The sequence below is a fragment of the Gouania willdenowi genome, assembly GCF_900634775.1.
Source record: "Gouania willdenowi chromosome 24 unlocalized genomic scaffold, fGouWil2.1 scaffold_320_arrow_ctg1, whole genome shotgun sequence".
NCBI classification, from domain to species: domain Eukaryota; kingdom Metazoa; phylum Chordata; class Actinopteri; order Blenniiformes; family Gobiesocidae; genus Gouania; species Gouania willdenowi.
Window position 1 is genome coordinate 4,468,340 of NW_021144848.1, and position 24,383 is coordinate 4,492,722.

At 43.2% G+C, this 24,383-nt stretch overlaps 2 protein-coding genes across 4 annotated transcripts; one reads left to right on the forward strand and one right to left on the reverse strand.

Annotated features, from left to right (window-relative positions):
- Window positions 1–657: 657 nt before the first annotated feature.
- Window positions 658–15,556, forward strand: cep170bb (centrosomal protein 170Bb). Of its 3 annotated transcripts, none has more exons than XM_028440494.1 (18): window positions 658–791; window positions 2,096–2,229; window positions 2,784–2,873; window positions 2,946–3,024; window positions 3,191–3,249; window positions 3,314–3,515; window positions 4,221–4,628; window positions 4,789–5,591; window positions 7,693–7,806; window positions 7,891–7,996; window positions 8,293–9,927; window positions 10,031–10,253; window positions 10,478–10,610; window positions 12,506–12,628; window positions 14,456–14,544; window positions 14,615–14,708; window positions 14,787–14,838; window positions 14,942–15,556. In XM_028440494.1, the coding sequence occupies exons 2-18, from the start codon at window positions 2,125–2,127 to the stop codon at window positions 15,082–15,084; spliced, it is 4,458 nt and encodes a 1,485-aa protein (XP_028296295.1). In that variant the 5' UTR covers window positions 658–791; window positions 2,096–2,124; the 3' UTR covers window positions 15,085–15,556. The 3 variants fall into 3 exon arrangements, with proteins under 3 accessions (XP_028296295.1, XP_028296296.1, XP_028296297.1); XM_028440495.1 differs by having other exon boundaries at window positions 12,545–12,628; XM_028440496.1 differs by lacking the exon at window positions 12,506–12,628.
- Window positions 15,557–21,667: 6,111 nt separating this feature from the next.
- On the reverse strand, window positions 21,668–24,021 carry LOC114458325 (photoreceptor outer segment membrane glycoprotein 2-like). Its single transcript, XM_028440731.1, has 3 exons — window positions 22,477–24,021; window positions 21,970–22,216; window positions 21,668–21,904 (listed from the first exon to the last, which is right to left on the reverse strand). Exons 1-3 carry the CDS (start codon window positions 23,082–23,084, stop codon window positions 21,668–21,670), a joined length of 1,092 nt encoding a protein of 363 aa, XP_028296532.1. The 5' UTR covers window positions 23,085–24,021.
- Between the last annotated feature and the right edge of the window lie 362 nt (window positions 24,022–24,383).

The following is a 24,383-nucleotide window of genomic DNA, read 5'->3' on the forward strand; positions in this document are numbered from 1 at the left end:
CTCTTTAAATGATTTAGTTGAGGGGTTTAGTTACTCTTTAAGGGGTTTAGTTAAGGGGTTTAGTTACTCTTTAAGGGCTTTAGTTAAGGGGTTTAGTTACTGTTTAAGGGGTTTAGTTAAGGGGTTTAGTTGCTCTTTAAGGGGTTTAGTTAAGGGGTTTAGTTTCTCTTTCAGGAGTTTAGTTACTCTTTAAGGGGTTTTGTTGCTCTTTAAGGGGTTTAGTTACTCTTTAAGGGGTTTAGTTAAGGGGTTAAGTTAAGGGGTTTAGTTGCTCTTTAAGGGGTTTAGTTAAGGGGTTTAGTTACTCTTTAAGGTGTCGTGTCACTTGTCACCAGAGTGGCTGAACTGATTACACAACACAATAAGCACAATATAACTCTTCCCCACACTTTCTGTCGTCCTACCCTGACTCCCTCTTTCCCGTTCCCCTCCCCCTAGGTTGAACACTGCTCTCTCTTTTTATAATAAAGTGTTTTTTAGCTGTCCTTAGGGAGGGCTGCTGATGGTCACTATTATAAAATACAATACAGTTATTTATTTAATAGCAATAATAAAATAGATGAAACTACTTGTGCAATCTAAAGTGAGGAGGTGCTGTGCTTTTATTCTGAAAGCGCCACACATGCACCGTGCGTGGTGACGCAGCGGGTGGCAGCAGGTACGTCACAAGGACGTAGACGGAGGATGCAGCGACAGCAGCATCAGGACCAGGACCTGCATCTCCATCAGAACCAGGATCAGGACCAGGACCAGGACCAAAGCTGGGTGACGCTTCACTGCGCACGGCGGAGGTACGGGGGGATGTGTGTGTGTGTGTGTGTGTGTGTGTGTGTGTGTGTGTAGATCAACAGCACCGTCTCATTGACTGGGGCGTGTGTTTGTGCGCGCGCATTAGGTGACGTCACGTGAACAGGTGACCCTCCAAGGTCGCCCTTTAACTCTGACAGGTACCGTGACGTCATTAATGAGCTGTGTGTGTTATTGTCACATGATCATCATTAATGCAGAGCTGCAGTGAATTATTAGCATTGATCAAGTGTTCATATCAATGAGCTTTAATAATAAATAAATAATAAAAACAGTGAAACACAATATAAAACAGATTAATACAAAAAAGAGAATAAACACTGTGGCTGTGAGCAAATATTCCCTCCTATCTCCTTTCCTATCCACTGTTCCCTCCTATCTCCTTTCCTATCCACTGTTCCCTCCTATCTCCTTTCCTATCCACTGTTCCCTCCTATCTCCTTTCCTATCCACTGTTCCTTAACCCCATGGATGACATCACAGGGTTAATGAAAGGAGTTAGGAAAAGGCCATCACGTTTGTTTATACAATCAGACACACTTCCTCTAGGTGACGTAATAATCTGAAGGTTAATGAAGGTCAGTGACGTCTGTCGTGGTGATAAAGCTACAAATGTCCTAAAATAAACTAAAAGTTCATTTCTAACACTTTCCACTGATATAATGTCATAAATCACAGGTTTGAATGTAAATCAAAGGAAAAGAGGTTACCATGGCTACGAGGAACTAAAGGTAAACTAAAGAACGTCACATAGAGAATGGTTGATCACATTCACCTTCTACTCACTAATATTAATTATGATTAATAAAACATCATGTGGATTAAAATGTCTCTGATCATTTTTATATCAGTTATAATCTGATAATATGTCTAACATATAATAATATATGGGTTTCAGATTATTTATTTAAAGTTGTTCAAGGCATTTTATTGTATTGGTAACTTACATGATCTACATTATTTGTCAGTGCTCGGGTGTGTGTGTCCCTTTAAATGTTGTTGCCACAATGAATTGTGGGTCATTATTATCTCGTCTCCTTTGGTAAAGGATGTATCAGTGTTTCCTAGGCTAAAGGAGGTAAAAAAGGAAACATTGAGCCTCTTTTACTGAGCTTAAATAGAACTCGGACGTTCTTTATCATGGCCACCACTTAAACACTTCCAGGGTGACAGAACAGTGGATAGGAAAGGAGATAGGAGGGAACAGTGGATAGGAAAGGAGATAGGAGGGAACAGTGGATATTGGCTCTGCCCCCTGACCCTGTCTGTGCTGATGTCCTTATCTCAGGATGACCTCAGCGTAGCTCCGCCCCCAACATGAGCTTGACCTGCTGGTTCCTGGTGAGCAGCTCGGGCTGTCGACACCGTCTGCCCCGAGAGATGATCTTTGTGGGACGGGAGGATTGTGAGCTCATGTTACAGGTGAGCAACTGACGAGAGCAACTGACCAGTGACAGACAGATGACTAATAAATGCAAAATCAATCGAAACGTTGAATTTTTTTTTTTTTAATTTTGAATTACTTCAATAATCCCTGAAGGGAAATGACATTGCACTCTGTTATTTTTAGGGACATGTTTCTCACACACATAGACCTGAATCACACACATGCACAAACAGGACCTGTGGACATGCATTAATGGAGAGATGTCAGAGTGGGGCTGCTTTACAATGAAGGGAGCGTACCAGAGCAGTGTTGGGGTTTGGTGCCTTGCTCAAGGGCACCTCAGCAGTGCTCGAGAAGTGCCCTGGCCCCTCTCCAGCTACCAGAACAATTTCCATATTTTGGTCTGCATTGGGACATGAACCGGCCACCCGGTGTCTCTACGGACTGAGCTACTGCCGCCCTAATGTTGTAGTGAAGCTATGGAGAAGAAGATGAATATTCTACGAGATAAATCAATCAAATCACCATTGTGTGTGTGTGTGTGTGTGTGTGTGTGTGTGTGTGTGTGTGTGTGTGTGTGTGTTTACAGTCTCGCAGTGTGGACAAACAACATGCAGTGATAAACTACAACCCAACAACAGACGAACATCTGGTTAAAGACCTGGGCAGCCTGAACGGAGTGAGACACACACACACACACACACGCGCACGCACACACATATGATCTGCTCAAACTGTTTTTTTGTTTCAGACGTTTGTAAATGATCTTCGTATTCCTGATCAGACCTACATTACCCTCAAACTGTCTGACATCCTCCGCTTTGGATACGATATCCTTCAGAGTGTGTGTGTGTGTGTGTTTGTGTGTGTGTGTGTGTGTGTGTGTGTGTGTGTGTGTGTGTGTGTGTGTGTGTGTGTGTGTGTGTGTGTGTGTGTGTGGGTGTGTGTGTGTGTGCGTGTGTGTGTGTGTGTTACCTTCCTAAATTCAGTGCTTACATTCTCACGTTTACATTCTGGAAAAAAGTCAACACAAAGTCCCTGAGGAAGCTTTAAAGGTGTGTGTCTATGTCTGTGTCTGTGTCTGTGTAAAAACTTCAGTGTGTGTCTGTTGTGTTGCAGCATGAGAAGTACAGCAGTCAGTTGCAGGTCAGTCTGAGGACAGACGAGAACAGAACCAAACACCAAGAAACCCAGAACCAGAACCAGGGACCTGGTGCTACTGACGCTAGCGTCCGTCCCTCCGACATTCCGGTCAGTCGACCGACCCCACTCTATGGTCAGCCCTCCTGGTGGGGGGACGAGGACTATGGAAGCAACGAAGGTATTCAATCAATAACAGACATACACACAGACAGTGTTGTGTCTGTGTTTTCTCAGACGTTCTTCCTGTCACGGCAAATTTGCGGTTGACCTAATTTGGAGACATGATTTATGCTCTGGTTGAATGATGGAGTCAAGCATTGATGATTTTATAAAAAGATTTATTATAAAATTAAATAAAAAAGGAGTAAAAAAGAAGCTTCCATCCTGAAAGAATGAAAAGCAAAAGGCTCGTGGCAGAGCAAAAAGGCAAGACCCACTCTAACTAACAGTTTCACAGCTTAAGCTTTTATACAGATAACAGAAAAAGTTCCACCCTGAGGTGAGGAGAAGGAGGAGTCAGATTCCCAACAGTGGAAACGTTTGAGGATGATGAAGACGTGTATATTATGAGGAAGATTGGGCGCCACTCTTATCTATCCTTGATAGTGTGTGTTCGTGTGTATCTGCATGTGAGGTTGAGTTTCGCCTTCAGCAGAGACTCTGTGTTGCACTGAGTACAATACGATCTGTACTGTTTAATCTAACATGACTCAGCTGTTCAAAAGTGCAAAGAGTAATGCAGTCATCATGTATTAAAACATGACAAATTGTACACATGAACACACATTTGACGATATGATGATGAATATAAAAATTGCCATAACACTCCTCCAGATAAAGACGGTTCTGTCTCTGACTCGAGTCTATTCTTCTTTCCAACAAGAACACGGATTCTTTGATGTTCCCACTAAAGACCTTCATCATGGGCGGACCGCAGCGATGGACGACCTCCATGAGATTCCAACCAAAGACACGGACCCACCCCCGTCTCCTCCCACCGTCACCCCGCCCGTCGTTCAGAGCCACGCCTCCTTCACCATTGAGTTCGATGACTGCACACCCGGAAAGATAAAGATCAAAGACCACATCACCAAGTTTTCCACCCGTCAGAGAAAAGCTCCCCCCACTAAGGCCAGCCAACCAGCAGCTCCCACCGAGGTCATGTCAGCACAGAGCAAGGTGTGTGATTGGTTGGTCCACAGTGATGTCAGCAGGGTGAGGAAACAGCCACAGTGTGACGACGTTTACAGCACCAAGAGTGACCTAGCCATGAATATCAAGACCCTCAAAGGTCAGTGTGGAGGTTTCTACTCAAAGGTTAAAGAGCTGAATCATCACCACCATGTGGAGCCTAACCATTTGTTTTTAACGCCTTCATAGTTTGTTTACATACTCACTGTGCCAGTAGGTGGCGCAGGTTTGTTACTGTTTGTGCGTCTCTTCCATTTCAGGTCACCATCACGAAGACGGGACTCAGAGCGACTCAGAGGATCCGGTCCTTCCAGACAGGACTGAGTCTCCTCCCTCTGTCCAATCAGGTGAGGCCCCGCAGATCCAAACAGTTCTACTGGTCCAGGAGCAGGCTGCCCTCCCCCCTCAGCCTCAATCAGAGCACCTCACCCAGCAGGCTTTTATCATTGAGTTCCTTGACGATAATCCTAGAAAAAGGCGCTCCCAGTCCTTCACGCACAGTCCCGCCCAGGCTGACTCCAACCCCGTCCTCAAAGCAAAGCTGGAGCGCCGTAAAGGTGGGGAGAGGCCAGCCTCCGTCCACGGTAACGTCTCCCCCACCCAGCATGTCAGCGTCCCCCTGAATGTACAACAGAGGTCCAGCTCTCTGAAAAGGGACCGGATGGATGGCGAAACCAGCGCAGTGGTTCGACCCTTTGGCAGCGTGGGCAGGAAGTCCAGGCTAACTCAAGAGTTTGACTTCCTGCAGGACGTCACTCAGAGAGACCCCGTGTCCCCTCCTCCACATTCTGCACCGCCTGTAATGGCCTTGCCTCCCAAAATGAGGACCCCCCTCCCACGGGAACCTGCTGCTTTACAAAGCTCCACCACTTTTCCCACCAACACCGCCTCTCCCCACCGGACCCCCGTGTTGTCAATGGTTTCCTCTGCAGGATTCCACGATGACCATCGAGGGAGGGGCCGAACAGAGGAGGACGACAGCCTGAGCGACGCTGGAACGTACACTATCGAAACGGAGGCCCCGGACCAGGAGGTGGAACAGGCCCGAAGCATGATAGACCAGGTGACACACACACACACACACACACACGCACACACACTCACTAAGGGTGTCCTGACCCTACAAGTATGTATATTCCTGCATCAAAAATCTTTGATATAATATGTCGTGTTTTTATTGGATATGTTGAGGTTATTAGGGGGCCAAGCCCGCGGGGCCAGGGAACCGCGTATGTAAGCATATGTGGTTCCTAGGACCAGCGGTGCTAGGAACCCTATTGTAATCATAAGGATTTTATTATATTTATTATATTTATTATGTTCCCCCTGGTAAAAGTGGTGCTGCAGGCTGAACCGTGCAAGGTAGGGCGAGCCCTTTGGGGGGGTGGGTCCAGACCACCCTGCATACCTTGGACGCAAAAATTCACATATATCCGCTAGCAGGTGGTGCTATAACAAAGGTCAACGCGTTTTTGCCAATAACTCCCACACCGTTTGTTACAAATTTAAAACCTTCATATCCACAGATTCCTTGAATAGCACTGAATCACCTGGGCTAGGCCACGCCCATTTCCGCCTAACTTTTCTTGGAGCAAAATTGCAAAAACTGGAAAACCTACTTTTTCGAACTCCTCCTTGGGGTTTTGTCCAATCAGCGTGAAACTTGGCACGTAGAGTCTTCAGTTGGACGTGATATACAGTTAACTAAATGAGTTTGTTCGGGTAAATTATGCGCAAATTATTAACAAGTAAAATTTTCTAGCTAGCAATAAAAATGCGAACTGGAGCATATCTCAGTAAAAAAAAATGCTAACACCACCAAATCTGAGATCCTTAGTTGGCATGTGACTGTGAGGAAATGTGCCAAATTTGAATGATGTAGACCACTAGGGGGCGCTACAAATAACGAATATTTATGTCTTTTAACTGGCAAGACAAATTTTTACTAAATTTGGTGGGTCCCTCCTGAGGTGATATCTCAAAGTTATTCGCGATTGGCAAAAGTGGGCGTGGCTTATTACATCATAACACATAAATAAACAAACATTTATTACTGCTGAATTATTATGTTGAGGGCAGTTAATTTTACAGAGTAGATATAGAAGACCACACAGACCATCCATACCAAAAATTGCGCCACTAGGTGGCGCTATAATTGCAAAAAAATTTTGGCCTTTAACTTTCACAATTTAATTCACATCTTTAAAAACTTCATATCCACATGTTTCCTACATAGATTTGCATCTTCTGACATAGACCACACCAATTCCCACAGCACATTGCTCTTTGTAAGTCACTACATATCAAAAAACTACTTTTTCAAATTCATCTTTGGGGTTTTGTCTAATCAGCATGAAACTTGGCACGTAGAGTCTTCAGTTGATTCTGATCTGAAGTTTGGCATATTTTGTCAGAATTTTGTTCTGACAAAATATGCGCAAATTATTATCGAGTTAAATTTTCTACCTAACTATAAAAACACAAACTGGTGCATATCTCGGTCAAAATAAATACTAAAAACACCAAATTTGAGATCCTTGGTTGGCATGTGACTGTGAGGGTATGAGCAAAATTTTAACAATTTAGGGGGCGCTGCAATAATGGGAAATTTCTATCTCTTAAATGACAAGACCGGTTTTTACCCATACCAAAATGTGCGCCACTAGGTGGCGCTATAATGGGTGTGAAAACATTTTGGCCTGTAACTTTCACATTTTAAATCACATCTCCCAAAACTTCGTATCCACCTGTTCACAGCAAATGGCACGTTGGCCTGTGTCATGATCCTCGCCCCAAGCCCGTCATCCTTCGTGACGTACTTCCACAGGTTCCGCGAAACCTGGGGGTCGAGTCGCGCGGGAAGGCTTGGCCCCCTTTCATAACTGCTTGCAGTTCTAGTTTTCATTGAAATCATAATAGTCTGGTTCATGCTGACATTGATATCAACCAAAATCCAAGGCTGAAATATCAATATCATATCAAAAGAAAGAAAGTTGTATTCGGACATCCGTAGACACAAGTAATCAGAGTATTTAATGTTGTTGATCAGTCTTCCCTGCAGGCCCCAAACTGTTGTCTTGTACCATTGCCCCGCATCGTTGCCCCGTACAGTTGCCTTGTGCCGTGGCCCCTGGTACTCCTCATGCATGACTCTGCCCTGACAGGTGTTTGGTATCTTGGACCCCCCGGAGAATCGACCTATAATTGTGGATGGTAACGATGAACTCCTGGACCCGTTACAGGGTCTGATCTCAGTTGCTCTGTGTGACCCTGTGCAGGTATTTCCCGGGTGCATGCAGTCCGGCTCTTTCGACCCATTTATTTCTTTAACTCTAACTCTGCTTCTTCTTGTTTATCTGCAGGTTCCAGCTGGGTTTGAGGGACCAAAGTGGGTTTCCCGCTGGGCCAGCCTCGCTGACAACTATCCGGAGCCTTGTCCAACCTTGTCTCATGGAGATAGAGAGGAAGGTGCTGATTGCTGCTCCCCCCAAGCAACACACACACACACACACACACACACACACACACACACACACACACACACACAATACCGACAGTGACGTACAGACTTCCTGTCTCCCCTCGTCCTTCTCAAACCATCAACATCATCTATTGTCACACAAGAATTTCAGGGCAGCATTCTCAATGTGTCTGTAGGACCAAGACTGGGGTTAGTCAGACAATGTACTCCACAGTACTGCTTGTTACTATTTGAATCGGAGATCCAGGATAGAAAGTGAGGTGTGAACTGTTTGTCTTCTTAGATTTTGGCCTCCAGACTCGATCGACAGGAAGCTGCAGCTATGATAACGCTGAGTCAGAAACGAGCTTCAGCTCCAGGCCAAGAAGGCTCCTGCCTCAAGTACCCCCAGACCAAATGGAAAGCTTTGTCCCAGGTATTCTGATCCGCCACAAGTCCTATCAAATCCAGGACACTCTGACTAGAGACCCAGGTCCTCTTCATTCCAGAGAATCTTCCCAGCATTTGTCAGTCCAGGACGACGTTGACCCAGACAGCCTGAGTGATGCCAGCCGTTCTGATGACCTGCCAACTCTGGAAATTAAGCCTGGGATCATTTCTCCTGGTGCTCAATGTCATTTAAATAAAAAAAATGAGAAAATGTCTCCAACTACTAAATTTACCTCCTTCTACATTGGCTCTGATGACTCAGCTCAAAGTCCAGGTCAGTCTGAGAAGGTAGGAGATCTTTCACCAAAGCCTCCCCCTACCACCATCCTCATCCGGCACCTTAGTGGGAACGAACCTCGAGGAACAGGCATCAAAACCAACAACTCTGCTCCAAACCTCCGGACGCCAGACAAAGAAGCTGTTCCTACAAAAGAGAGTGTTGTGTCTGCTATCATACGACAGGAGAGCTTTACTAAAGACAGGCCCAATGACACTGTCCAGATGAAGAAGCTTCCGCACATTTCCAGTCACCCATCCATCAGAGACCTGGAACAAAGCAGGGACACCTTCCAGTACCAAGAGTCAATCTTTGATGAAAAGTTTCCCTTTTCAGTTTCCAAGAAAGGCAGCTCCCCTGATCACAACTCCCTGTCCGAGTCAGACGTTGACACGGCGAGCACAGTGAGTCAGGTCAGCAGCAAGAACACTCCGGTTAGCTCCACCTCTAAAAAACGTCCTGCTGTCAGGAACCAGAAAGACCGGTCATCCTCAAGCGTGTCCAATCAGGAGAACAGACAACAGCTCAGTGCTCGTGAACGTCTCTCAGAGAAACGCCGCATTCAGAAGGTTGCCGATGCTCCAAACAAGACTGAAGCTGCTAAACGACTCCAGATGCGTCGCAGCACAGGAAAACGTGGCTCTCTGGACCTCTCTGTTGGCCAGCAGCTTTCTAGTCCACACGAAGTGGAAGCAATGTCCTCCGATCATGATGTTACGCTTTCATCCAGCCACAGTAAGAAGGTCGTTGTGCTTCTGCAGAAGGAGGAAATGGTTAAGACGCAGAAGATGACAACCCAGCAAGTTCTGACACGGTCCAACAGTTTATCAGCACCACGGCCAACCCGGGCCTCAATGCTTCGCCGGGCTCGCCTGGGAGAGGCATCAGATAACGAAGGCACAGAGACTGACCGAGGCTCCCAGAACTCAGACCATATTACGGCCCCATCCAGAGTGTCTGCTGAGGGAAAGAAGCTTTCCCGGTTGGACATTCTAGCTATGCCAAGGAAGAGGACCGGGTCCTTCACAGCTTCTGGTGACATCGAGGTTGCTTCTGCAGGACGTACTTCTCTCTCTACCAGGAACCTCAACTCCAGTGTAGCCTCCCGGAAGACTTCAGGGAATGATGGCAGGCAGGGGAACAAAGTAGGGAATGAAGCTTCAGGAAAACAACGTCTGACTCGTACCCGGTCCAGTGGAGCCAAGTATCCAGGTGAGTCCTCTGAGTGTGAAAAACCCTAAGCTCTGAGCATCACAGAAACAGGAACCTTCATGATTGGTGGGAGTCTGTGTTCATCTTAGTCATTTTATTTCAGGGTCAGGGCACAGACACAAAGGTTCTGGCTTATCATCTTCCTCTGAGGAGGAATACCAAGCTGGTGTTGGTGCGTCAAAGACCAAGAGCTTCTCTTGTCCCTCTGATGCTACTGTGACCCACTGCAGATCCAAGTCTAAGTCCCTGCAGACTGAGGAGGACGTGGGCCCTAGCGATGTTGACCCCTATCAGAATTGGTCCACACACAGTGCTGAGATTGCCAAGTAAGAAGATACTAAGTGACAGGAATGGCTTTCTGTGTGTGACTGAGATCCTCCTCTCTAATGTTTGGATCATGTCTGTAAAAGTCCATGTTCTACTTTTTCTACCATTAAGGTTGAAAGGAATAATCAAATTGGATCATTTTTAATAGAAACAGGTTCCCTGCTTTGTTTGTAGAGTGATTGACTCGCTGTGGGAATAGAACTCTGATCCTCCTCTTGTGTAGACTCAGTCAGGACCTGGCCAAAGATCTGGCTATCCTCGCCCAGGAGATCAACGACGTGGCCGGAGATGGAGACTCACAGTCATCGAGCTCTCAAGCCATTACACCGGCTGCTACCATCTCTGCCCAGGAGGAGGTGAGCCAACCAAAAACTACACAACTATAGCATGCAACCATTAGTATCTACACAACCCCTAGCATCTAGATGACCATTAGCATCTTGACGACCATTAGCATCTAGACGACCAATATCATCTAGACGACCATTAGCATCTGGACAACCATTAGCATCTAGACGACCAATAGCATCTAAAGGACCAATATCATCTAGACGACCATTAGCATCTGGACAACCATTAGCATCTAGACAATCATTAGCATCTACACAACATTAGCATATACACAACATTAGCATCTAGACAACCATTAGCATCTACACAACATTAGCATATACACAACATTAGCATCTAGACAACCATTAGCATCTACACAACATTAGCATCTAGATGACCATTAGCATCTAGATAACCATTAGCACCTAGACGATCATAAACATCTGGACGACCATTAGTACCTAGACAACCATTAGCACCTAGACGACCATAAACATCTAGATGACCATTAAGACCTAGACGATCATTAGCATCTAGACAACCATTAGCACCTAGACGACCATTAGTACCTAGATGACCATTAGCATCTAGACGACATTAGCATCTAGACGACCATTAGCAGCTAGACGACCATTAGTACCTAGATGACCATTAGCATCGAGACGACTCCTAGCATCTAGATGACCATTAGCACCTAGATGACCATTAGCACCTAGACGACAATTAGTACCTAGACAACAATTAGCACCTGGACGACCATTAACATCTAGACAACCATTAGCACCTAGACAACCATTAGCATCTAGGCAACCATTAGACTGAGACGACATTAGCATCTAGACGACCATTAGCATCTAGATAACCATTAGCACCTAGACGACCATTAACATCTAGATAACCATTAGTACCTAGACAAACATTAGCACCTAGATGACCATTAGTACCTAGACAACCATTAGCATCGAGACGACCCCTAGCATATAGACGACCATTAGCACCTAGACGACCATTAGTACCTAGACGACCATTAGCACCTAGACAACCAATAGCACCTAGATGACCATTAGCATCGAGGTGACCCCTAGCATATAGACGACCATTAGCACCTAGGTGACCACTAGCACCAAGATGACCATTAACATCTAGACGACCATTAGCACCTAGACAACCATTAGCACCTAGACAACTATTAGTACCTTGACGACCATTAACATCTAGATGATCATTAGCACCAAGACGACCATTAATATCTAGACGACAATTAGCACCTAGACAACCAATAGCACCTCGATGACCATTAGCACCTAGACGACGTTAGCATCTAGATGACCATTAGCACCTAGACGACCATTATCACCTAGACGACCATTAGTACCTAGACGACCATTAGCACCTAGATGACCATTAGTACCTAGACAACCATTAGCATCGAGACGACCCCTAGCATATAGACAACCATTAGCACCTAGACGACCATTAGTACCTTGACGACCATTAGCACCTAGACAACCAATAGCACCTAGATGACCATTAGCACCTAGACGACGTTAGCATCTAGATGACCATTAGTACCTAGACGACCATTAGCATCGAGACGACCCCTAGCATATAGACGACCATTAGCACCTAGACGACCATTAGTACCTAGACGACCATTAGCATCTAGATGACCATTAGCACTTAGACTACTAACTATAACTAAAGGAGATATGAACAAATGAGAGAGGATTATGTAATGCATCCAGGGACAGTCAGAAAGGCTTGATTCATTGGCTAACACATTCCCTGCCCCTCACCCTCACTTCCCGTGTACTCCCAGGACTAACCCCCCTCCCTCACTGCATGTGTCCACTGCGACCTCTGACCCCTGACTGAATGGGTGGGTGGGTGATGGGGGGGGGGGGTGTCTGTTTTACAGCTAATCCAGTGTATCCCTGAAATCGGTTTAAACTTCCAGAAGCTTCCCCCAGGCTCCGCCCCCTCTCTGGACTCAAACATTAAAGCACTCGAAATGCAACCACCTCTGAGGAATCATGAAGAGGTCATTGTTCAGAGATGCTGCTCCACATTTGATTACAGATGTTAACAGACACTGACACAGACACAGACACACACAGATACATACAGACATACATACAGACACAGACATAGATACAGACAGACATAGATACAGACAGACGCAGACACAGATACAGACACAGACACTGACACTGACACTGACACTGACACTGACACTGACACTGACAGACAGACACACAGATACAGACAGACATACAGACACAGACAGATGGACACACACAGACACAGATACAGACAGACATACAGACACAGACAGATACAGACACAGATACAGATATAGACACAGACACTGACAGAGAGACAGACAGACACAGACACAGACAGATACAGATACAGACACAGACACACATACACACACACAGATACAGACAAACACAAACAGACATTGACACAGACAGTTTAGGTTAGGTTAGGTTTTTTAAGTTAGTTCAGGTTTGGTTTGGTTAGGTTAGTTTAGTTTATGTTTGTTAGTTTAGTTTAGTTTAGTTTAGTTTAAGTTAGGTTAGGTTAGTTTAGTTTCGGGTTAGTGTAATTTGATTTAGTTTATGGTTAGGTTTAGTTAGTTTAGTTTAGTTTAGTTTAGTTTAGTTTAGTTTAGTTTAGTTTATTTTATTTTAGTTTAGTTTAGTTTAGTTTAGTTTAGTTTAGTTTAGTTTAGTTTAGTTTAGTTTAGTTTAGTTTAGTTTAGGTTTGGTTATTTAGTTTACTTTGGTGTTTGTTAGGTTAACTTAGTTAAAGTTTGGTTAGTTTAGTTTTTTTAGGTTAGTTTATGGTTAGTTTAGTTAGTTTTTAATATGTACAGACAGACACACAGACACAGATATAGATACAAATACAGACACAGACTGATACAGACACAGACACAGATACAGACACAGACACAGACACAGATACAGACACAGACACAGACACAGACACAGACACAGACACAGATACAGACACAGACACAGACACAGACACAGACACAGACACAGACAAACAGACACAGATACAGACACAGACACAGACACAGACACAGACAAACAGACACAGACACAGATACAGACACAGACACAGACACAGACACAGATACAGACACAGACACAGACACAGATACAGACACAGATACAGATACAGATACAGACACAGACAGACACAGACACAGACTGATACAGACACAGACACAGATACAGACAAACAGATACAGACAAACAGACACAGATACTGACACAGATACAGACAGAGTTAAGTTAGTTCAGGTTTGGTTAGGTTAGTTAATGTTTGTTTAGTTTAGTTTAGGTTCGATTAGTTCAGTTTACGTTAGGTTTGTTTAGTTTATGTTTAGGTTAGTTTATTTCAGGGTTTGTTTAGTTTAGTTTATTTCAGGTTTAGTTTAGTTTAGTTTAGTTTTAGGTTAGTTTATGCTTAGCTTAGTTAGTTTATAATACCTTTAGCTTAGTTTAGTTTAGTTTAGTTTATTTTTAGGTTAGTTTATGGTTAGTTTAGTTAGTTTATAATAAGTTTAGGTTAGGTTAGTTTAGTTTAAGTTTATTTTATGTTTAGGATAGTTTGTGGTTTGGTTAGTTTAAGTTAGTTTAGTTTAGGTTTTTTAAGTTCAGGTTAGATTAGTTTAGTTTAGTTTAGTTTAGTTTAGGTTTGGTTAGTTTTGGTTAGTTTAGGTTTGTGAGTTTAGTTTGGTTTAGGTTATGTTAGGTTAAGTTATGTTATGTTAGGTTAGTTTTTGGTTTGGTTCTCAATGCGGTGCTGTAAACATCCCTTGCTCTCCTCCTGCTCCCTGGGAACCTTCCAGGTGATGGTGGACAACCTGATGTTGAATCCGGTGTCTCAGCTGTCCCAGGTTATCAGAGAGAACACGGAGCAGCTGGCTCAGAAGATGAAGTGAGTTGAGCCCACAGCTCCAGGAGTCCCTGGGGATCCCGCTCTGACTCACACTGGTTTCTCCTCTCAGGGTTCTGTTCCAGAACAAGGCTTGCGTTTGGGAGGAAATAGAAGCTCAGATGATAGCAGACAATGAAGCACCGCTGCTGAAGACCTCCAACCAGGTTAGTCAGACCACTTCACCTCCAGGGACACGTGTAGACCTCCTGAGCCCAACTGGTCTAACTGGTCATGTGTTTCAGGAGATCTCCAACATCCTCAGGGAGCTGCAGAAGGTCCAGAGACAACTGGAAGGTACCCATGGATGGATGGATGGATGGATGGATGGATGGATGAAGGATGGATGAAGGATGGATGAGATTATTCTGACATCACCACTCACTTCCTGTCCCCACAGTCATAAACACCATTGTCGAGCCAGCTCAGGCCACGCCCCCCAGCTCGGCTCTGCCCATCGGACAAACGCGACCCTCACAGAGAGAAAAGAAATCATCGAACAAATCCAGAGGCCACGCCTCCATTCGACGCCCTGAACCGTGAACTGAGCTCAGAGCCAAAGGACCAATGTCACAATTACCCAGAACCAGAACCAGAACCAGAACCTGAATCAGGACCTGGATCACAGTGGCCCTGTTTCTGGTCCTGGAGAGCTGATGTCCTGCATGGTTTAAATACAGCAGTTCTCTACAGACCTTCTAGTCTTGGTTCTGGTTCTGGTCTTTGATTCTTGATTGTTGCTGTGATTGTGAATCTGACGCTGAATGTTACACAATCAAAACCATCAGAACCAGTTCCTGTAGTTCCAGTAACACACAACACAAAGCACACAACATAACTACACACAGGTGATGATGATGATGATGATGATGATGATGATGATGATGATGATGATGATGATGGTGATGATGATGATGATGATGATGATGATGGTGATGATGATGATGGTGATGATGATGATGATGATGATGATGATGATGTGTAGATGTAAATGTCAGTCTTCAGTAAACGTGGTTGCAGGTAAATCCTGTCTGTTTTTTTACTTTATTTTTGTAAAGTCATTTATTTTAGTTTCCAAAAAAACAAGGAACAAAACATAAGAAAGCACAGATGGATGAGAAAAATAGGCAGGAGGAAGCAGAATCATAACAAGAAGATGAGATGGTGCTAGATCCAGGGTTGAGGAGCACTGTCCATAGTCTTTTTTCTCCATCCAAACCGAGCAGAAGTCTCTTCATATACAGTAAGTGTACAAAAACAAACAATCAACAGTACACAATAGTTCCATACTGTAGGTAACATCCTGTTATAAAGAGGGGCTGTTTATCCATTTCCTCCAGTATGTAGTGAATTTGTCCATGCGTATGTTCAAGGAAAAAGTTAGTTTTTTTTTGTCACATATTTCTTTAACAACTACAATCCACTCCTCTTTTGATAGCCATCTTCTTGTAATAGATTTTTTACTGGCGAGTTACTAACATTATGTTAATCAAATATTTATTCGTAACATTAGTTGAGGGAGATATATTACCAAGGTAAATTGTACAAAAATCATTATTATACAGTATATATCCTCCACTACATCACATCAGTAGGGGTGTATCATCGTGCAGTCCCAGAAAACATGGAAGTGATTTGCCCGAGAGTCTCCACACTTTCTCCAACACTGTCCATAACTTGTCTGAACTTTCTGAAGATGTTTCATTTGTAGGATGATAAAAAATTATTTTTTCCCACAAAAAATTCCTCCAATAACCAGAACTGGAAGTGTTCATTTGAGTTTTAGTAATGTTAAGACATTCATTTTCTGCTTCTTTTCACAGTTGTATTTAACATAACGAGCGGAAAAGCCAGTGATTGATTATAAACAGGAATAGGATCAGGTCATCATTAGACTTGTATGAGTCAATCATAATGTGAATGAAACCTCTGTTGTTTTAATATCACAGATAAAATCAGCTCGTCTCCCTTTATCAGAGATAAGACGGTATGTCCTTCCATCTGAGCACGTTTAAAATCTTTATCATGTGCCATCATAATATCTGATGTGATTTTACAGTTTGTTTTTATGACATTCTGCAAACCAAATGTTTTAGGGTGTTTTTGATCAACCACTTAAACTGTGCTTATGCAATAAGCAGAGATGGTAAGTAACAAAGTACAAATACTTTGTTACTTATTAAAGTAGATTTTTTAGTTATTTTGTACTTTTAAAAGCATTTATTTCTCTGTCGACTTTTTACTCCGTTACATTTTCAACATAAATATCGGTACTTTCTACTCCTTACATTTCCCAAAAAGGCTGGTTATATATATATATATATATACAGTATATACACATATAGCCTATAAGCCCTTTTTTTTTTGGTGCCACGACACCGATATGTGTCAACAGTTCTGACCCAGCGGCTCAATCAGCCAATCTATTGATTTAAAACTGGTGTTTACAGCGTGTAAGTACAATCACTACTTTAACCTGCTGCTGTAAAAAATACATGTCAAGTGTTCTCTTCATACGTAAGTTATTAATAATCTAATAAAACATCTCTCAGCGGTGAACACCGCTACTAAGCTAGTGGTCAAAACAAATAACGCTATTAGGGCTGTACAGCGCTGAGAGAAGGACAGGAAGCCCTCATGTATGGAAGCCCAAAAGAGTCATAATTAAATAAATAAAAACAACACTTTGAAATAAATACAATTTTGATAAATAACAGACAAATATATAATATGACCATTCAATTGTTAAATAAGGTAATATTATTATGAAATATGTTTTATTTTTCTTAAATATCTAATAATTATTATTTTATTATAATTATATATTTCATAATGATTATTTTTACAATGTTTATTTCCGCCTGCTCCATGGACGCACCGAGCAGCACAGTCGGAGACCCACCCCGCGGCAACCCCCAAACCATGGCGGCCCCACGGACCACAGCACATCCCCCAGCGGTCCAGGGTGGCACTACACCACAATACAACACCCTCCACAGGTAAGCGGCCCCAGCCCCCCAGACGAGAGAGGAAGCCATACCCCGCCCAAGGTAGAGCGGCCCCACACCAAACCGCGGCCAGACGGTAGGAGAGCGCGCTCCGAGATGCCCAACCCAAAGACCCACCGCCGGGACACCCCGGCACGGCACAGCGCCCATAGGGCCCGGTGCCCCCAACCAGCAAACCAACAACTCCCAAGCCAGGAGCCAAAGGCAGCGCCTTCACACACATCCACCCAGTACGACACCAGGTGAGGCCCCAGCACGGGAACCAAGCCAAAGCACCCCCCCGTCCTGGAGCCATGAACTCCACCACCCCAAGCCCCCCGACGGGCCCACCCCGAAGCTAACCCACCCAGCGCAGCACCGCCCGCACCAAGGCGAAAGCCACAGCCCCCCCACTAGCATCCCGGGCCAAGATGAACCCCTCAACACCCAACCCAACAGGAAAGCAGACAAAGAGTGAAGGAGGAGGAGGGGGGAGGACACGACAGCGGGACAGAGAGCAAGAGGAAAGAGCGGCAGAGAAAAATGGGGCCCCCAGCCCCAAGGACCACCCAGGCAAAAAAAAAAAAAAAAAGACACTTATAGGGTCACACCATGAGGTTGCGTACTATTCATTCATTTTGTATTTAATCTTATTTTATCAGTAAAAATGTCTGACCCATGACTCAGATATTAAAAAAAGAGAAACAACCTGTGGTTCTCCTTTAGAACCAGATCATATACAGTAGTTGTGTTTATCTCTGGTTATTATGACATATTATGTCATAATAACTAGGGGTGTACACAATGTTCAGAAGTGTGATGTGTTAACATTAAGTGTACAATACTAATGTCTAAAGGAATATATAGTGAAGTACATTAGGATAGTAGACATGTAGTGTTTGATCAAATAATAACATTATTAAAGTAGATTATTTATAAATAATCCTGTGTTTAATAACTTTACAGACGGTGAATTTCAGAGCCTGTACTTTGTACATTTACATGAGTAGATATTTGGATCAGTACCTTTTACTTTTACTCAAGTCATTTTTTTACATACTGTAGGTATTTTACTCCTACTCTAGTAAATAATGTGGGTACTTTTGCCATCTCTGTTATTTTCCTCTTTCTATTGTACTATTTCTCCCTTTAATACATTAACTAATCTCTTATCATTTAGTAAATCTTTATTTAATCTCCACACTGTTCCTTTTATTGATCTGACACATTAGTTACTCTCTCACTCTGTGTTGCTCTCCCTTATTCATTAAGCAATATTCTAATCTACAGTTAATAAAACCTGACAATGATTTTTGTCAGGTTTATTATAAAATAAGCTCTTTGTACTTTGATAGTTCTAAATTATTGTATATGATGTAATCTATTACAACAAAACTGAGGAATGCAGTCATATAAAGATTAATGTATACAGAAAAATGCAGAATCTCAGAATTCCAGCGTCAGAATACAATAAAGGAATAAAACTAAAAAACAACACATATACAGTATAAATGTATGTTACTCTATGTTATGAATCTAGATTATATTAATCTGTGTTAGCAGCTTCAACTAACCAAACATTCCTGTCAGAGAGAAGCTGTCCTACAAAGGTTGACCTCATTTGGTGACATGAATTATGCTCTGTGTTGAATGATGATGTCCAGTCAAAGCTTGATGATTTTATAAAAAAAATGGATTTATTATAAAACTAAATGAAAAGGAATACAAAAAAAGAAGTGTCCCATCCTGTTGGGAGGAAAGGCAGCAGGATGGTCAAAAAGACTGACTAAAGATCACACGTTACACACACATTTCTACACAATTCAGCTGTTTTACCCCCACCTTAGAGATAAGAAGGAGAAGCAGGAGGAGGTCAGTTCAGCCTTGGAAATGTGTGTGTGTGTGTGTGTGTGTGTGTGTGTGTGTGTGTGTGTGTGTGTGTGTGTGTGTGTGCGTGTGTGTGTGTGTGTGTGTGCATCTGGCCTTCAGATAGAGCTATGTTTTGGGATTGTGAGCAACTGACCTCCAAGAGCATGAGACAGCAGAAATGAAAAGTTACAACTTAAAGCATTAAATTGAATAAGGTCTATGAGTAAATATATGAGTAAATATATGAGTAAATATATGAGTAAATATATGAGCAAATATATGAGCAAATATATGAGTAAATATATGAGTAAATATATGAGTAAATATATGAGCAAATATATGAGTAAATATATGAGCAAATATATGAGTAAATATATGAGTAAATATATGAGTAAATATATGAGTAAATATATGAGTAAATATATGAGTAAATATATGAGTAAATATATGAGCAAATATATGAGTAAATATATGAGTAAATATATGAGTAAATATATGAGTAAATATATGAGTAAACATAATTAACCAATTTTGCCATCACAATAACAACGAGCTAATTTAAGCCAAGTGATTTCAGCCTGGGTACTTGGGCGACCGTGGCTCAGGTGGTAGTGGGTCGTCTTCTGATCGAGAGGTTGGGGGTTCGATCCCAGTACCTGACTATGTGTCGAAGTGTCCTTGGGCAAGACACTGAACCCTAAGTTGCTCCCAGTGGTCGACTAGTGTCTTGCATGTCAGTCCTGTCCCACTGGTGTGTGAATGTGAGAGTGATTGGGTGAATGAGCTGATATGTAAAGCGCTTTGGGACTGCTTCAGTGTGGGGATAAAGCGCTATATAAATCAAGTCCATTTACCATTTACCATTTACCACATAAAAGGGGCGGAGCTTGCAGTGTCTGATCAATCACTGCGGAACCTGGCAGACTGAGTGTCTTTACAGGAGGAACTGTTTATCATCTTAAACAAATATAATGAATATAAATCCATGATGACAGTGAAGAGCAACAGCTTTTATACTCACTCAGCTCTGATCTACTTCATAACTTGGTCCTGACCAGGTTAGGTGTTCAGCTTAGTTTAATATTATAATAATTAATATCCATAATTCAGACCAAAAACAACTCTGTTGTTACAGAAAAGACAGGAATGATAGAACTCAGACAGGAAGCTGCTGATACTGTTAATGTGTAAAAGTGTGAGATTATTTATGATATTAATCTATTGGATGATAAACAAACAGAGCTCTGCAGTTAAACTTTATTACAGCACACACACGTTTCTATTCAGGTAGATCTATTTATCACACACTGGGATGAGAACACATTGTTTACTGTAGTATGTTCCTGATGATGATGTCAGCCTCACTATAGCGTATGAATTCATTAATGAATGAATTAATGACTTCATCAGCTGACTGTAGATCAGTCTATCAGATATAAATCTGTGTTTATTAAATGATGTCATCAATAAATGAAAGGATTAATTTATCATTAATAATCTTCTTTATAAACTCAGCTGTCAGATTTGCACTAACCAGGATCATCTATCAATGGGCAGGTTGTTTTTTTTAGAGATCTGATTGCTCAGGAGGCGGAGCTTTAGGACTCGCTAACAAGCCAGAGAAAAACCTGGTCACGACCAGGTTAGCGTTCAGCATTAGTTGCCATAGTGATTAAGCTCCAACGAGCTTTGTAGTCCAGCACACACTGATTAAATCTAGAGTTAGTGTGATAACAGTTAATCTAGATTAGTAGTACAGGACCTTTGTATCATTGTTTTATTTATTTTTGATATAACTCAATAGATTTTAACGTGGCTACAGCAGACGTTCACCATGTTTTTTTATTATGTTTTTTACTGTTTTGAACAAAGTGTTCTGCAAAAGTTTAGTGTTTATCAGGTGGTGACCTAATGATAATAATGAATAGATATTAATAATAATAACTAGTGACTGATGATGTTTGGTGACTGTGGTTTTAGTTTGAAAGAAATGAAAAGTGATTTATAGTTTAATCCACATGGACTAAGATATTTACAGACTGTGTTTAGAGTTTAGATCATGTGACTCAGTTTAGACCAATGATTGTTAGCAATTTAAAAACACTGGTTAAAGTGGCTGAACAGGTTCCACTGGTTAGACTAGTAACACTAGTTAAACTAGTTATGTTTGTGTGGGTTCTATCAGAGGATAAACACTGATGCTTGATGAGTTTATTAAAACAAACATCAAAGCCATTTCTTTATTCACAGCCTCAGCTCCTGATTGGTCCTCAGGCCTGAGGTCCAGATGTAGTTCTGAACCCTTGTGGTTCAACAGTGTTGATGTTGGGGTCGACCTCCACCTGGTAGCATTTTCCCAGGTTCTTGATGATGCCGAGGTTGGACCGGGCCGTTTGGGCCAGACTGTTCTCCAGAATCCAGCCGTCAGACTCGGACTCTGGATCACCCAGCAGCAGCAAGTTCTCCATGGCCGTCTGCAGGTACCGCACGCCCGTCAGAACCAGCAGCTACAAACCAACCAGAGATTAGACGAATGATGAACCAGAACCAGAACACAAGTGAGCACCGGTACCTCAAAAACCCAGACCAGCAGGACTGTGAGGCCCGTGGACCGCAGCAGCCCAGTGTAGTGCTCCATCAGCGCCAACCGACATCCCCGGCTCCAAAGGTTCTGCTGCTGGCCGACCCTGTCGAAGCCCAAGTGGACCAGACGGTTGGTGAGCTGGTTCTGGATACACGGCCAAGGAGAGAGTGGACTGCAGCAGCTGAACGGGGCACCATCCATCAGGTACTGACCCGCCACGTTACTGCGCAGACGCCTGTTCAGAACCACAAACCTGTTCAAGTACAGTTCAAGTCTGAACCTGTAAAACCTGAGCTTTATCTAGTCCAGAACCAGAACTGAACCTGGACTAAATGCTGTGTCAGAACTAAGACTGACCCTTGACCTCACACATCAAACACCTTTACATGGACCCATGGTCACCAGTTAACATGATCACCAGCTGACCCAGAGCATGGATCTTAAACTTAAAAGTATATATATGTATATATATGTATGTGTAGTAAGGTTTCTCACTCCCGGACAGCCCTGCTGCTCAGGTCCAGGTATCTGGTGCTGACCCACTGGATGCGGGTCCAGTCCCGGTGGTCCGTGTTCCCACAGCAGTGCATGTGCAGCTGCAGCAGGTCCAGGTTCTTCTTCATCAGACACCGACCAGGGGTGTCTGTGTCCTTGTAGGAGCGCATGGCGTCCCTCAGGCCCACGAACAGAGAGTCCTCCAGCGTGCTGTGGATGCTGAAGCAGGTGAGCGCCCCCACCAGGATGCAGGAGGTGAAGCAGAAGGTGGAGCAGACGTAGGGCAGCAGCAGCAGCTTCCAACGCAGGAATCGGTTCAGGTCGGTGCAGTCTAGACTCAGACGAACTCCCAGAAAGTTGATGACACAGGCGGCCAGGCCGGTACTGATCAGCATGGGGGGCACATAGAGGATGGCTTGCTCCTCCATCAGCTCCACCCAGCGCTGTACCTCCACCCTCAGGAACAGGCCCAGGACCACCAGAACTAGGCCCGACACCACAGAGATCCAGTTGAGCAGCCACAGAACCTCTGCCAGCTTCTCCCGCTCCGCCTTAGTGAAGGTGAGCCGGCCCACCATCACGGACTCAGCCGGACACCACACAACCATTCATAGTGGAGTCCAGAGAACCTGCAGAGGTTCTTCTTCAGGTCTTCCTGGTCCTACAGGTCATACCGGTCCTTCAGGTTTTACAGGTCCTACAAGTCATACAGGTCCTACAGATCTTACAGGTCATTACGGTCCTACAGGTCCTACTGGGTCACTGCACACAGACCGGCAGATCAGCTGATGGCATCTTCAACCACCGCCATTAATCCACTTACAGATAATCCCCCTGCAAATGACGTGTGTGTGTGTGTGTGTGTGTGTGTGTGTCAATGTGTGTTATTCACAGTATATTTAGAGTTCCTGTATCTCCAGAACTTTATAGATCAACTAACTATAGAGATGTAGTAAAAGTACAAAATATTCCCCATAAATAGTACTTAGGTGAAGTACAGATACTACTGAAGTACAGTACTTAGGTAAATGTACTTTCTTTACTCTCACCACATGTAACATAGACTTGGTCACATGTAGAGTGTGGAGACATGTTTAATGTCCACTGACCAATAGCTGCTTGTGTCAAGGTCACATGACGTGATGGAAGCTCTGCCCTCTATAAAGGTGTATGAGAACCTGTTAAATATGATCTAAATATAAACAACCTTCATACTGGTATAAAACCACAGCCGCTTAAATTTCCTTTGCTCAGACTCTTATTGTGATGGTCTGAAATCTTATTCTGAAGGTTTAAACTCATATTGTGAAGGTCTTGACTCTTATTCTGAAGCTTTGGAGTCTTATTGTGAAAGTCTGGATTTTTATTCTGAAGGTTTAGACTCCTACTGGGAATTGAGGCCTCCTAATCTGAAGGTTTAGACTTTTATTGTGAATGTCTGGACTCTTATTCTGAAGGTTCAGACTCTTATTGTGAAGGCTCACACTCTTATTGTGAATGACTCTTACATGACAACAGCGGAAATCGTGAGAGGGGCTCTGGCGGCTTGCTGGACACTGAAGCATTAGCCTAGCAAACGCATTAGCCTAGCATTAGCATTAAGCCTAATGTTAACATTAACCTAACATTAACATTAACCTAGCAATCGCATTAACATAAATCTAGCGTTAACATTAGCGTAGTGTTAGCATTAGCCTAGTGTTAGCATTAGCCTAGCAATAACATTAACCTAGCATTAACATTAGCATTAACCTAAAGTTAGCAATATCTAGCATTAACATTATCTTAGTGTTAGCATTCGCCTAGCATTAACATTAACTTAGCATTAACCTAGCGTTAGCATTAGCATTAGCTAAGCATTTGCATTAGCCTAGCGTTAACATTAGCCTAACATTAGTTTAGCATTA